This window comes from Amblyomma maculatum, chromosome 1 (genome assembly GCF_055883805.1).
Source record: "Amblyomma maculatum isolate TAMU_Amacu chromosome 1, ASM5588380v1, whole genome shotgun sequence".
NCBI lineage: Eukaryota > Metazoa > Arthropoda > Arachnida > Ixodida > Ixodidae > Amblyomma > Amblyomma maculatum.
In genome coordinates, this window is record NC_139344.1 from 432,991,988 (window position 1) to 433,008,395 (window position 16,408).

General features: G+C 47.5%; 1 protein-coding gene across 1 annotated transcript in view; it reads left to right on the plus strand.

Annotated features, from left to right (window-relative positions):
• LOC146209417 (fatty-acid amide hydrolase 2-A-like) overlaps nt 1-16,408 on the plus strand; it is a 47,898-nt gene that overhangs the window by 14,710 nt on the left and 16,780 nt on the right. Inside the window, exon 2 of the mRNA XM_084600155.1 lies at nt 15,853-16,072. Within this exon, the coding sequence (XP_084456281.1) occupies nt 15,853-16,072 (220 nt within the window). The remainder of the gene's footprint in view (nt 1-15,852; nt 16,073-16,408) is intronic.

The window sequence follows — 16,408 nt, forward strand, 5'->3', positions numbered from 1 at the left end:
TCTATAGCGCCCAGTACAAACACACCACTTGTTCACGTTCCACGCAGGAGCACAGTGTTTCCGTCTTTGTCCCTTGACAATATTTCAAGATAAGAAACGGGCAATATTAGAGTTACTCGCTATTAGGGATGAAGTAATAACGAATGTTAAGGGGTCATGACTACGTCTTCTATTATAGCCTTGGGCGTACGTTAAGAGCCCTCATAAAGACAAAAGTGCACTGTTCATTAAGCAAAACTTCTGCACCTAGTTAGTGTTCTAAAAAGGTAACTGTGTCACATACCACTGAGCAGCCACTTAGATGGTGGTTACAAAGAGTGAAATTTCCACTCAAAATTAATCGACGCTCTTGGACTACCAATTTAAGAAGTTTAAACTCGAGTGTTAACATCAGGCTGATTAATCAGAGCTTTGTCGGCAGCAGTTGGGAGCTTGCCACAAGCAGCGATATTTGTTCCACATTAAACCCTAAGAACGCGCATCAAATGACGATCCCTTATAGGTATAGCGAAATGGACGGGTATGGAAACCTGGGCACTTCGTTGAAAAACAAAATATAAAAATACCGTATTTGAGCATTTGTTTCCGAGTCAGTATAATAGATTTGTCATCCCATGCGTGCTATTATGTTTAGCAAATGTATTTCAACCACCTAAAGAAAAGACTAAACCGCCACATAATGCTGTTCTGTGGTTTCCGGACTTAAAAAAGACATTCTTAGGCGTATTGATACCGATTGGTACTTCCTACAGTTTCATGTATCTCAACTTACTTCACTTTTTATAATTGCATTCATGCGAGCTTCTTCATTATTTTTAAAATACACAAATTTTCTTAATTTTTACTACCACAAAACATTCTTATTTTGTAATTTTATTGCATGCCGCCTATTTCTCAGGGAACTACGTAAAGCGTGGAACCATTTGTACACAACCGCAGCTTATGCTGGCTCTGAAACGTATCTTAAGTTTACATTATTCGTATTTTAATACAAATCGCTTCGGTTTGTGAGTTTCAGTAAACATAAAGCAACCGAAAACTACCTCTGAGAAGAGCTTTTGATAGATATATATTTCCGCATAAAAGCTGCGGCGTCGAAATGCCTTTCCGAGACCCTCTCGTTAGACAAATGAAGTCAAGAAGGCACATATATCAGACTTGCCCCATGGGCAAGCAGTCTTAGAAAAATCGCTGACAGACATCATCATCACCCAGACTATATCCACTAAAGGGCGTTCCGCCGATTAACCCGGCTCTGTGTTACTGCATCCCATTGATAACTGCAAACGTATTAACCTAACGCGCCACCTAATTTTACGCCTCTCCCAACTACACGTCTTTCCCTCAGAATCCTATATTTGTCACGCTTATCTATCGTCAGTGATCCTCTCTTTTTAACCCTTCCTTCTTGATTTCGAATATAATTAAATTAACTTGAGTTATTTCCCTGGCCAACTTTGCACGCTTGCTGTCTGTATAGAGATAGGAAGGTGACTGACGCGTACATTGATATTGTATATACAAGAAGTATGACAAACATTTTGTTAACAGTAAAGTATTACAGCAAAACGTACTTGTGTTTATAGATCGTATCTTTCGAGGTTCAAGAATGCCAATGAAAAAGCCAAAATAAATTTCGTTATCTTTCATATCTTTACTGGCCGCTTAGGCAGATTTATCGAGGTACTACTGAGCAAATCCCTTCTAGGTAGGTGAGGAGACAGCTACAGACCCATCTGCACCCGGCCACAACTTTATCTCTCATATCAGTTTATTTATTTATTTATTTATTTATTTAACAATACTGCCGCTCTCAATCGAGAGCCTAGCAGACGGGCAAAACACATGTTATGTTACAAGCATACAATATAAAAGAAATGAAAGAATTCTAAACAGTTCCAATAAATGCGGACAACAAAGTATGCAATTTTTGGGAAAAACAACTGAACAATACTCGCAACAGTATGGCAGCATTTCATAAAAAACAAACAAACAAAATAAAAAGATACCAATAGTCGGTGTACCCCATATTATTCCTATGAATTGTTAGTAACGTGTAAAGGCAACCGGGAATAAAAGTAAGAAGCATTAATGGTCTCTTGTGATTAACTCTAGTTGGGTTACGAACTGCGACAATGAATTTGTGTTTTTTAGAGATGAGCTTAGCTGATTCCATTCTCTTATCGCGCGAGGAAAGAAAGAGTACCTGAATGCGTCGTTAGAAACTCCGATACTCCGATCTTCAGCCTCCAGTTGATTGCGTGCAGCGTATGCAGTGACTGTTTTCGCATGTACAAAACGACCGGCAATTGCAATGCACAGGCAATATTGTATTGCTCGGTCAGTGCTATCAGCCGTTGTAGATCAATTTTGATAACAATAGCCAATATGAGAAAATCTGCGCCCTGCCTAGTAGCCGATAGCATGTTCTGAAAAAAAAAAAAAAAAAAAAACGCTTGCCAAGGTTTCTGTCGGGTGAATAGGAGGGATCGTTTGCGCTGAGACTAACAGTTTGTCAACCCCCATCTAAAGTTCACAATCGATTTTGCGATTATTGAAATCATTTTCAGCTTCTGAAATGCGGCAGTCTCATTAATTGCAGCCTGCAGGCACGCTGACGCGAAGGGAAACTTAGGTTGGAATCAGGAAGAAAGAAAACATTTACTGTTCTTAAGTTGTTTTCGTCTATGCATCAGAATAGCATGTGTCGCCAGCTGTCCATCAGTCACTCAGCAGAAAGTAATCAAAAGGACAGCCATTACTGCTCCATTGCAATGTATATGGTAGCAAAAAAGAACGGCATGTCGTGACATAGTTTCGATTGTCCGCCAGGAAATGACTCCATTTCGACTTGAAGTTGATTAGGTTAGCACCCACACCCCCCTCCCATCCTTCGCTGGGATTGAAATTCAGTTTTTCCTTATGTGTTATAATATCAAAATGGCGCAAACTTCCCTTTCATAGCTGCTGACGTCACGAATACTGCCATGCTGTGAGCTGTATGCTCTAGCAGTAGCCGAAATGAAGCGTATAGCCATCGCTTCATTGGCGCTATCGTGTTCATAAGTTTGAAAGCAAAGAAAATAAAAACGCAAGCAGAACTTCAGCGACCTCGCACCCGCAGAGCTTGAGATGCTTGTTAAAGGTGGGGTGGCTGCTCCTGGCCCTACGGGGCTGGGGATGGTAGGCCCCCGTCGTTTTGCGGTGGGGGTGCGCCTGCCACCAGAGATTGTATACCTTTTGTAGGCCGGTATTGCACCAGCCACCGCTTCGGGGGCCGACGAAGTATGTTGCGACGCGCGTGTTTCTTTCTCCTGTCCTTCATTTTCACTGTTCTCCATATTCCCTGTCCGCAAAAAGCCGCAGAGGTGGCTCAGCTGCAGAGCAGTACTAGGCGGATGAATTTTTTTCTCTTCTTCATACAGTTGCAAAAATAAAAAAAGATAACCTGCTTGTTACAGTTGGCCGCCGCTCGACTACCAGGTTAACAGGAATATCGGAGCGCCGATGTGGCTTGAGTGTCGGCAGTAAGCAAAGTTAGGGTGTAGCCGCTCACATGAAGGAAGCACACTGATGACATACATGTAACTAGTAGGAAAGAAATGCGTACAGCCGGTGGTAAATAGCAGTTGCTAAAAACGAGGGCGAGTCAAAAGAAAGTGAGCCAACCCACCCTGCACAATAATGGTTCGGTTCATTATCTGCGAGCCTTGCGCTTAGCCCACGGGCATCTCACATTTACGAAACTGACACGCATGTGTGAGGATAAATGTTTTTCTAATGCTCTTACACTGGATTGAATACGGTGCCGTGATATTTTCACGTGTTGGTGACAAGGCCCATGATAACAAATGAAGTCTGGCAGTGCGCTAAGTAGTAGTAATTTTTTTTTTTTTTGTACGCAAACTTGCCATAAGACATATTATATAAACTCATGTAAATGGTTTTCCGTGAGGAACCGGAGCAGGCTCCCGCTCTTAGCGTTGTCGGTGAGCCATTTAGAAAAGTCATCTTCCCTTGTTGTGGTTAGACCCACTTCGCGCAGAATCTTTGTCCTTGATTCCCTTGTCCCTGCACAAGTCCATAGCAGGTGGCGAACATCCACTTCTGCAGCTGGTGTGGAACACTTTGGGCATGTGGTTGATCCGATTTCAGCTTGCGATTCCCATCGGCATTTTACCGAGTAGTAATTGGTTCACAGAAAAGGTGAGACACCGCTAGGGGGCCAAATGGAGCGGACGCACCCCACATGACCTCCTGCTTCGACGCCGTATTTTACCCGGAAAACATCAACGCTACAGAAAGTGAGATACTCCATCGGCTTCCACTAATCAAGCTGAGTCTGCTGATAACAAATTTTCATCTGTAAGTCTAGATTTCACCATCTTCTGACCGTTCGCAGATCTGAAGCGGAGAACGCCGCGCTAAGCCTAGCAGCTTCGGGCTATCGGCCCGACGAAACGCTGCTCAAGCTAACGTGGGAGACTCCAGGGATGGCTGCTGACAACGCAGCGGCATCGACCGAAGCCACGACACCGACTCAAGAGACAAAACACGAAGAGAACGCTACCAACAACTCACAGAAGACACTCGACAGCGGAGGATGGTTCGTCGCAAAATACCACAAATCGAAGCTGACTGCAGTTCCGGAGACCGGGACAGAAGCGGCAGGCAAACCACCACCGAGCCAGCCCAAGCAAAAGGAAAATCTTATTCGCAAAGGCAAACTACCTCCACTGCCGAAAGCAGACTTCAAAATCATTATTAGACCAAAGAATGGGCTCGACATCAGCCAGCTGAGCACGCATCAGATGGCCATAACTAAAGCATGTGGACACCCAGACATTTGCAACGAAGGCAGCCTACTTATACGGCTGCACAACGGATATAACATCGCCATAATCAGCACGCCAAGCAAGGAGACTGCCAACGTTGTACAGAACATTCTGAGACTACGCTTCGGTGCAAAAGACTACGCTGTGACGGCTTACGTTGCCGCGCCGGACAATTCATGCAAACGAGTGATCCACGGACTGGATGTCTGTACAACACCTACCGAATTGCTGTCCCATCTTAGGGTACGCACCCAAGGAGTGAAAATCCTTTATGCACGAACGCTTGGAAAATCTCAAAGCGCCGTCATAACATTCGAAGGCAAGATCGTTCCCCGCTACGTTTATTACTACGGTGGTGAGACGCGTTGCTACCTCTACCGATTATCGCGCCAAGTTTGCTATATAGTTTGCTATATATGCTTCAAGCCTGGGCATAGGGCGGACGTATGCCCGACACCTGACGCCGTTGTGTGCTCGAACTGCGGTGAACCAGTCATTGAGGACGGTCATTCGTGTGAGCCCAGGTGTGCGCTGTGCAAGGAAGCGCATCCCACAGGGGCAAAGGACTGCAAGCAACGCCTAAGAAAACCGAGGCGTCCACGGACCAGAACGAAAGAGGAAACCGACAGCGCAGCAAAGGACGATGGCGGCACGGGCGGACGCGGCCGGGCTCGGAAACGCTGGTTCAGCTCAGATGCTACTTCGCCATCTAGGTCCAGATCGGCGTCGCGCTCGAGATCAAGGACCAGGGAGCCACCAGAAACAAAAAAGTGGCAGCAGCAGAAGAAGATAAAAAAGGAGGAACAGAGTAAGTTGAGCTGGGCAGCACAGCTTTTTTCTACTTCTCCCGCTGTTCCACAGAACACGAACGCGCAGGCACAATTAAGTAAAAACACAGTGGACAACTTAACGAAGTGCAAGAACTAAGACAAACCATTGAGACACTCAGGGCGGAAAATGCTGAACTGAGACAGAAACTTAACGACCTTATAGAAGAGCTCAAAGCCCAGAGAACAGGGCAGACCGACACGAACGCGCGAACAGATGAAACTCAGCCAGCCACCATAGGGCGGCAAGAATTCGCAACTGCCATGGCAGCCATGAACAACTCACTAGCTAATCTTAGTAATCTCATTTCTAACATCCAAGCAGAGGCGCAAAGAGATAGAGAACGCCTAGTACAATTCACGAGCATGAAATCCAGAGGCAAACCCTATAATAGGCCATTGACCGAGCATGGCGAGGCACCGTAAGAGCTCGGTCAAGTTGGAAACCCTTGAAATATGGCAATGGAACTGCCGCGGGATCAGCAAAAAGTGGGGTCTTCTTAAACAACATTTTTCTTAAACATCACAAATTGTACAGTACCGCCAGACATAATCGCCCTACAGGAAACCGGCTACTCACCCACTCTCCCGGGTTACTCAGCATATGAGGGGCAGGGGGAAAGCAAGGTCTCCACGCTGGTTGCCAAAACTATCACCGCAATCAGACACGACATCGACGGAACGGACATTGACCACGTTCTTATCGAAGTCATTACCGAAAAGAGAAGCCAAGAAAGCCTCTTCCTGCTTAACGTATACACCCCGCGCAGCCAATAGAACGCTAGCTTCAGCTACCTGCTGGGCAAGGCAGAACAAGCAGCAGGCAAGAGGGGTCTTCTTATCCTTGGGGACTTTAATGCCTAACATAAAAGCTGGGGCTATGTCAGAGAAACTCCGAAAGGCAAGGTTCTAGCCAGAGAAGCTGATCGCAGAAGCCTCAGCCTAATCACAGATCACACCCATCCAACGCGAGTGGGAAATAGCATCAACCGCGATTCATGCCCAGACTTAGTGTTCGTCAAAGGAAAAAGACAGGAAAGATGGGAAAACGACAGGGAGGCGCTAGGCAGTGACCACTGCATCTTGCGCATCCAGATAGAAACTCTTCCGATCAGGAAAAAATATGGCCAAGCTAGACTCACACAGTGGGGAGCCTATAGAGAGACCAGGGCGGAGTCCGAGGATACAGAGGTCAAGGACATTAAGGATTGGGTAGAGGGTATCAAATCCGACTGGGAAAAAGTCACTAGGAAGGTCATTCTCACCAACAAAACGCCCAAAGTGGATAAACATCTCTTGCACCTCTGGGATGCTAGACGGGGGTTGCTAAAGAGATGGAAAAGGCAGAAGCATAACAGAAAGCTCAAGCTAAAGATCGCCGAGGTCACAAAACAAGCCGAAGAATATGCGATGCAGCTCTCAAAACGGGACTGGGACCAGAAATGCAACGATCAACAGGGGACTCTAGGTTTGGCCAAGACGTGGGCATTGCTAAGGGCTCTCATAGACCCAACTAAGACCAAATGTGAAAACCCTAAGACAATCCAAAAGATCGCGCACCAATTCCAAGGTACAGACCGGGAACTGCTAGAGAACATCAAACAGCGATACATCGGTGACGAAACGGGCGCCGACTACAGCTCGCCATACACGAGAGAAGCAAATCCCACTCTTGACGAACCTATTATATAGAAGAAGTCAGACACGCTGTTATGTCTGCCACAAAAAACACCACCCCAGGCAAGGATGGCATTACCAACGCCATGATTAGGAACTTGGACGAGAATTCAATCCACAGATTTACTGCATTCATTAACACACACTGGGAGCAGGGAACCATCCCGAAAGACTGGTCTCATGCGGAAATAGTAATGATTCCTAAATCCGGAAAAACTTCCAGCCTGGAAAATCTACGACCCATTTCATTGACGTCATGTTTGAGAAAGGTATACGAAAGAATTATGCTTCAGAGGTTGCAGACCCACCTGGAGGACAGTGACCTCATGCCGCACACTATGTTCGGATTCCGAAAACATCTATGAACACAGGACATCCTCCTGCAGATCAAGGAGGAGGTGCTTAACACAGTCCCGAAATACGGAGAAAACATCTCGCCCGCGCTCGACCTCAAAGCGGCATTCGACAATGTCAGTCACAGGGCAGTGCAATACGGGCTGTGCAACTTATATTGCGGGCAGAGAATACACAGGTACGTGAAAGCCTTCTTGAGTAACAGAACCGCCACCATTGGAATAGGCGGCATCAGGACAGATACCTTCCTGACCCCCAAAAAGCGAACACCGCAAAGCTCAGTGATATCCCCTATGCTCTTTAACATTGTTATGATCGGCTGAGCAAAAAAACTCGAAGAAAATGAAGGAGCCAGACATGCTATCTATGCTGATGACATCACGATCTGGGTGACCAGGGGATTCTTAGGAGAAAAGCAAAACTGTCTGCAAAGAGCAGCAGACGCTGTCAACGCATACGCTCGACATTTCGGCCTTGAATGTTCTCCGGAGAAATCTGAGGTGCTCAGAGTCCACAGAAGAGAGTACGATCTGCACAACTCCATAGACATCTACATAGGAGAAAAGAAGATCCCGGAAGTGTCGCAAATAAAAATCCTAGGCATGCGGATACAAAGCAACTGCCGTTTAGATCAATCAGGCAGCTAGCAAGTACCACCGCGCAGAGCACGCGAATGATAGCAAAAATCTCCAACAGAAGACGAGGCATGTCCGAGGAGGACACATGTAGGCTAGTACAGGCCCTCGTTGTAAGCCGAATTGTATATGGCATCCCCTACCAAATTCCGCTCGAACAGGAAAAAGAACAACTGGAGGCAATCTTGAGGAAAGCCTACAAATGCGCTCTTGTACTACCAGTCAACACCTCGACCGAAAAATTCAATAAACTGGGCATAAACAACACAGTGCAAGAGCACATCGAGGCCAACCTTCTCGCGCAGAAAATAAGATTCATGCAGACGCAAACGCGAAGGAACACGCTAAATATACTGGGCATGAGAGATGCTTGCAGAGAAATAAACAGCACGGGCAGCATACCGAAAGAAATGAGAGATCATTAAGGTCAACCCGATTCCGAAAAACATGCATTCAAAATACACAAGGCCAGAAGAGAGGGGAGATCCGAGGCAAACGAAAGAAGCGTCGCAGGGACAAAAAAAACATTTTGTAGTACGTCGACGCGACCACATACAAAGAACAACGTGGAGCGGTAGCCAGTGTGGTTGATCATTAGCTTAAAGAAGTCAACTGCGCCTACTGCGCCTCGATTAGGAGCAACAACATTCTCGAGGCTGAGGAAGCGGCAATCGCTCTCGCTATCACCCACCGGGGTGAAGAGGCTACCACAAAAGTAATTACGGACTCGCGAAGGTATAGCAGCGGACGCATATCCACTGTGGCCATCCGCATACTCAAGGCAAGAAAAATCAGCTTTTCGATGTGCTTCATAACGTGGACACCAGGCCATGAGACTGTCAAAGGTAACCAACGTGCCGACGCCAATGCCCGAGCATACGCCAAGCGGGAAGCGCACAATGACGGGGAACCGGACGCAGTCACTAGACGCTATGGAGCCATCCTTGAACATCAAAGAGCCTTAAGGAGGATCTATCTACCTCCTCACGAAGACCTCAATAGAGAGCAGTCGGTTGCCTGGAGACAGCTACAGACTAACACATACCCCAATCTGAGTCTACTCAGTAAATTCCACCCCACTACGAATGAAAATAAATGCCCACTATGCGGAGAACCCCCTACACTATACCATGTTACATGGGCCTGTCAAGAAACACAGGTAGCACCAATAAACACCACACCAACACCGGAGCAGTGGGAGGCTGCGCTGTCCTGCTCGACGCCTGACGACCAGCTCAAGCTGATTGACAGAGCGCGCAAGACGGCAAAGGCCACTGGGGCCCTGGACTGAGGGCCCCACCAACACCGGGAGAATTCCCTTTGTGTAAATGAAGTATTTCATTCATTCATTAATTCACAGAAAAGGAAAGGCGCAGTATCTGTCACACTAGCTCTGGGGACACCTGAACCGCGCCGTAAGGGAAGGGAGGAAGATGGGAGAGAAGGTGGAAAGAGAGAAAAGGGAGCCGTAGTGGAGGGCTACGGAGTAATTTTGACCACCTGGGGATCTTTAACGTGCGCTGACATCGCACAGCACACGGATGACACTTCAATTCGCCTCCATCGAAACGCAGCCGCCGTGGTCGGGTTCGAACCCGGGAACTCCGGACAGTGGTCGGGCGTCTTACCACTGCACTAAAGAAACTCTTTATAGGGCTGACTTGCACCCGCCTAAGAACTAAGCGATTGGGCGGCTGCAATACAAGCAATCGTGCTCGGCGGTCATCGACCATAGGGTGCCTGTCTCTCCCGTCAACGCTCAATTTATAGGAAGCGAAAAAACGTCTATATAAAACCACAGCCCATGGCTAGCATAACCTGGAACATTGTAGAAACGCACGAGACTGGCTATGATTGAATAATTGAAAACTTTATTTAGTGCATGGGAGTTCTCGGAGTTGTGGGAGAATCTTCGAGATACAGCTTGACGCATCTTGCGCGACAAAGAAAATGATGCAACACCGTCTCAGGACAACAGACATGAATAAATAATGTGCAATCGATCCGCGTGCTGGACTCAGTACTTACAAGGCCACATGCCAGCGGCTGTCTAAAAAGAACGAACAGATTCGAATGCTTTGCGGCATTGCACCCTCCTTAAAAAGGCATCGCCTCGATGCATACAAAACAAACACAAAAAGTGAACACAATAGGAGAAATTAAAATAGCTAAGGCCTTTAGCGCACATATTAAGGCTTTAGGCGCACAACATGGACTATTTCTGAGCGCTTCATACGCCGCTGAGATGTAGTCACGCCGTCGGGGATGACTTTATAATTAAGCGGTTCGCTGCGCCGAAGGACGTGTTTTGGGCCGAAGTACTGCCGCAAGAGCTTTTCACAGAGTCCGCTGCGGCGTATCGGCGTCCAATCCCACACTTGGTCTCCCGACCTGTACTCTGCGTAGCATCATCGGAAGTTGTACCGCCGGGCATCGATGCTTTCCTGGTCTTTGATGCGCAGCCGGGCGAGTCGTCGGGCTTTCTCTGTACGCTGCAAGAAGGCGGTGACGTCAAAGCTGTCCTCGCAGGTTACGTGCTACAGCTTTGCGTCGAGTGTCACTGTGGGCTCCCTGCTGTACACAAGCAAGAAAGGGATCGCTCTGGTTGTCACCTGAATCGCCGTGTTATATGCGAAAATCACTTACGGCAAGATGGCGTCCCAGGTCTTGTGCTTGGCGTCGATGTACAGGGGCAGTCAAAAGTTCCCAGGCCACAAGCTCTGCTTAGAAGTATACTCAAGCAGCTATGACGACCCCAAGTCTCAAAATATCCGTGGCGGATAAAAGAAGCATTATTCTAACCTCTAATATAATTGATATCGTTAATAAATCGTAAGTGCCAGAATATGCCGGCGGCAAGGAGACCCTGTGGCCTGGGAACTTTTGATCCCCTCTGTACATGACAATCACGTACGCGATCGTGTTGTTCCCTTGGTCTGGGAATGGTACACAGTTGTTTGTCTATGGTTTGTATGACTTCATTGCAGGATGGCTCGCGTCACCTCAGCTGCAAATGTCGTTCCCTTGTCCGGGATGAGAACTTCTGGGATAACGTGCCGCAAGAGAATTTGTTCGACAAGCATTTGGCGACATTTGCCGCGGTACCAATTTGTAGTGCTTTTGCTTTGGCGTAGCGGTTAGGGTAGCTGCTGGCCACGATTATCCGATTGTTACCCGTAGATGAAGGCGAGGGGGGATGGGGGTTGCTCTTGGCCTTACAGTGCCGAGACTGGTAGGTCACTGCCGCTTGCGGTGGGGGTAGCATGCCACCATATTTTTAACTGTTGTAAGCCCTCATTGCACCCGCTACCGTTTTGGTGGTGGACGACTGCTGTTATGACATGCGTCTTTCTCTCTCTTCGTTTTCTTAACTCTCTATTTTCCCTTCTGTCTGCACAAGGCAGCGGAAGGCCCCGCCGGGGTTGTGCAGTGGTAAGATGCCAGACTACTGTGCCGTAGTACCCGGGTTCGAACCCGACCTCGGCGGCTGCGTTTCGATGGAGGCGAAACGAAGAGGCGTCCGTGTGCTGTGCGATGTCAGCGCACATTAATGATCCCCACGTGGTCGAAATTACTCCGTAGCAATCCGCTACGGCTCCTCCGTCTTTCCACTTTCACTCCCACCTTCCTGCCTTCCCTTACGGCGCCGTTGAGGTGTCCACAGAAAACAAGTGAGGCTGTTACCGCGCCTTTCCCTTCCTATAAATCAATCGGGCAGCTGAGGTGGCTCGGCTACAGAGCCAGTATCAGGCCCGTGTATTTATTCTTCTTTTTTCCTTGGTTGGTTCATAGGAAGGGAAAGGCGCAGTATCTGTCACACTTGCTCTGTGGACACCTGAACCGCGCCGTAAGGGAAGGGATGAAGGTGGGAGTGAAAGTGGATAGAGAGAAAGGGGAGTCGTAGTGGAGGGCAACGGTGTAATTTCGATCACACGGACGCCACTTCGTTTCGCCTCCATCGAAACGCAGCCGCCGAGGTCGGGTTCGAACCCGGGTACTCTGGCAGAGTAGTCGGGCGTCTTACCACTGCACCACCCCGGCGGGGCCTTTTTCCTTCAGTTGCAACAACCCATAGATGAAGATGGAAAGGGGCCGAGAAGACCTATCCCGATTTTTTGAAAGGGCAGGCTTGGGGGTGGTATTGGGTTCAGTAGTCCAGCTAGTCTGTTCGGCGGGGTCTTGCGCTGTTGGCACTCACGGCACGTTTTCACGTAGTGGGCAACGTCGGCAGGTAGTGGCAGGCTAAAATTACTACTCCTGGTTTCGATGCAACGTGCTCGCAAAACCGAGATGCCTACTGTGGGCTCATCATGATACGCCTGCAGAATTTCCTGCCGGAGGCTTTTAGGTACAACAAGAATAAGTGCGGTTCTTTTGGGTGCGAAGTTCTTCACAGCGAAAACCATGATAAATGACGCCTGAATAAGCAGGGGGGGGGGGGGGGGAGCTGTTTTGCCATGCAGGACCGGCTTAGTCTTTGAAGTACTGGTCCGTGCGCTGCTGGAGCGCTAAACGGCTGGTGCTTACCGGTCCCAAAAAGGCGGCGTCATCATCGTCTTTTAGGGGAGCGTCAAAGGGAGCACGGGATAAACATCCTGCGTCGGAAAGCTTGCGGCCTGACTTATAGACTACGGTTTTAAGTCAAATCCTTGAAGTCGTAAGCTACAACGGGCAAGGTGGCCGGAGGGGTCTCTCGAATTTTCCAGCCAGCAGAGCGCGTAGTGATCGCTTACCACCTTGAATTGTCGACGGTATAGGTACGGACGAAAATTTGAAGTGGCCCAGATGATCCCGAGACACTCCTCGTTGAGTAATCGTTGAGTAATCGACTTCGGCTAGTGTGACAGATACTGCGCCTTTCCCTTCCTATGAACCAACCAACCAACCTTTCTGGACGGGCCTGCTATCAGGGTTTACGTTCTCCTGTTCTTCATTCTTGTAAATGAGAACAGCACCTAGGCCCAGACTGGTCGCGTCTGTATCTCAGTTTCGGCGTTTTCATCAAGGTGGCCTAGTAAAAGAGAGACTGTGGGCGGCGCTTAAGCTCCTCGAAGGCTTCCGCTTGCGGTGCTTCCTATTCAAATGGTACGCCTACTTTGTAAGCTACGTCAAAGGTTTGACGAGGTGCGAAAGGCTCTTGACGAATTGTCGGTAATACGCGCACAGTCCGAGGAATCAGCGCACAGCTTTCTTTTCACCGGGCTGTGGAAAATGTATGATCGGAGCTGTTTTTTTTGGGTCAGGACGAACTCCAACTTTGCTAACGATATGACCCAGAAGCATCTATTCGTAGGCTGAGTGACACTTCTCTCCTTTGAACGTCAAACCTGACAACTTGATTGCGTCAAGTACTTTTCGAAGTCTTCTCATGTGGTCTTCAAAGTTCGAAGAGAACATAACAACGTCGTCTAAGTATAGTAGACAAATTTACCATATCAAGACAGCTGGTACCGTATCTATTACTTGCTGGAATGTCACTGGTGTGGAGCAGAGGCCGAATGACATTGCCTTAAATTCGAAAGGCCGTCTGGCGTGATGAACACAGTCTTCTCGTGGTCTCTTTCGTCGACTTCAATTTGTCAGTACCGGCTCCTCAGGTCCGTCGACGAGATGTACTTAGCGTTACAAGCCGATCCAGTGTGCGGTCAATGCAAGGAAGAGGGTAGATGTCCTTCTTCGTTAGGCTATTCAAGCTGTGGTAATCAACGTAGAAGCGTAGTGTGCCGTCTTTTTACTTAATCAAAAGACTGGTGCCACCCAAAGGCTTTTCGATATCTGGATCACTTCATCACGCAGCATTTCCTCAATGACCGCCAGAAGAACGAGAGGTCTCATCTCATCTCATCTGACTCATCTGACCCGGTATCGAAATGAGGGTGACGACTTCTTATATGCAATTGTGACCAGGGACGAGTCATGGTACCACCACTACGGGCCTGAAACACGATGACAAAGCTTATAGTGGAAACCTTCGAATTCACCCCCCCCCCCCCCCCCCAAAAAAAAAAGAAAGCAAAGGCCGTTTTTTTTTCGGCGGAAAGATGCGATTAACTTTTTTTTCCCAATTGTCAGGGGACCAATACTGATCACATTTGCTAAATCTGGAGAGACTGTCCATCGCTTCGGATATTGTGAAACCCTGGATAGGCTGCGTGTTGCAGTCAAGAACAAACGACGTTGAAAATTAACGATTGAGTTATCTTGCTCCACAACAATGCCTGTTCCCATTAAGTAAAAAATTTAGCGCAAAAAAAGAACGCAAAGGACAAAGAAGAACACATAAGACGCTTGACAAGCGCTTGTCAAACGTCTTATGTGTTCTTCTTTGTCCTTTGTGTTCTTTTTTTGCGCTAAATGTTTTACTTAATGGATCACCAACAGCCCGGCAACATGCTCTCCTCAACTGCCTGTTCCCATGTAGCTAATGTGGCTAACGCTAAACTTGCAAAGTTGAAGTGGGAAATGGTGCAACATGCGCCACACATCCCAGACCTGTCGCCTTCCGACGTCCACATTTTCGGGCAATTGAAATAGCAGCTCAAGGGAACAAGATTCGTATCTGATGATGACGCTAGAGTCAGTGAGACTTTTTGAAGCAGCAACCCAATGAGTTTCATTAGACGGAAATCACGAAACTTGTTAGTCAGTGGAACGTGCGTATAAATCCACATGGAGACTAATAAAAAAGTACCTTTTTGTCACATATTCGCATTGGCTCACTTATTTGGCTCACCCTCTTATTTGGCATTCACAATGAAGGTTTCAACATGCTATGCGCAATTCTCCCGTTCCTGTTCAGCGCAATTTCTTTCGCTTCCTTCGCTGCTATATTAATGCGAACAAAGAGAGCTGCCTTTCATTAGAAGCTCGCTTGGGTTCTCACAGATTAGGTGGCGTACTCCAAAGCTGGCAGCATCGCTACTGAAATAAATATCCCACATTGGAACCCTAAAGTGCGATAGGGCAAAAGCCTCTATTGCGCTGTTGTGCGAAGCCCTCCATTGCGGCGCCTTTTTCTCTCTTTGTTCACTCCCACCTTCCTCCTATTTTTTACAGCTCGATTAAGGTGTTCGCAGAAAACTGTGAATGATACGGCACCTTTTCTTCCCCTAAACCAATTGCAAACGCCCTCCGATGCCTGCTGTACTGCGTTTGCTTCTCTATGCTGCGAGGTGCGGAATTCGAGGCTTGGATAAAGCTATGAATTCCTTTCACTCTCGTTGACTGTGGTAAAATATATATGTTGCTTCGGCAAGAGATTCAGTGAAGCAAATATGCGCCTTTAATGCGCCCTTATATATCGAGTAATAGGTGCATCACAACAGGTGTATTTTTTAATGAATAGGTTACAAGAGTCATCTGCTATTTATTACTTAATTCCGTGCTCTCTACATTTGTATAATCTGCGTCAATTGGCGTCAGTTGTCTTGTATTTGATCTCACTGACTGGAATCGATGAATTATGCTCCATATTTCATCTCCGAAAAATGTAGTATCTGAATGCTTTCCAAACACGAATCGCAGCTGAAGAGTGCCGACCTAGTTGGAGCGTACATCCGTCGCATCAAGGAGTTGCAGCCCTTGCTCAACGCTGTTGTGGAGGATGTGTTCGATGATGCCCTGCGCAAGGCCGAGGAAGTGGACCGCCTCGTGGCCTCCGGAAGCCGCACCGTGCAGCAGCTGGAACTAGAGCAGCCGCTGCTGGGAATTCCGATCACCACAAAGAATTGCGTTGCAGTTAAAGGTATGGCTGCAAAACCGTCAGGGTCTGCCTGTTCGTATCGCAATTTTGAGCGCAAAACATATTTTGTGAAGGCAGGACTCGTGCAATGAGAACAGGCTTGTTAACAAAATGTTATTTATGATATGGCCTATCGAACAGACTCTACTGTGCAAAAACCGGCTCATTTAACTTCGATAATCGCATCAAGAATAGACTAAAAAAAGTTTTTATAGAGGTGCGCTGCTCTGCGAGTGCTCTTAGAACTGAAGGCGTAGTATAATGAAACTGCTAGTACAATTTCTAAGCTGCAAAAAGCATGCTGTTAACTAAGTGTGAAGTGAAATGGGCTTGCTGTTG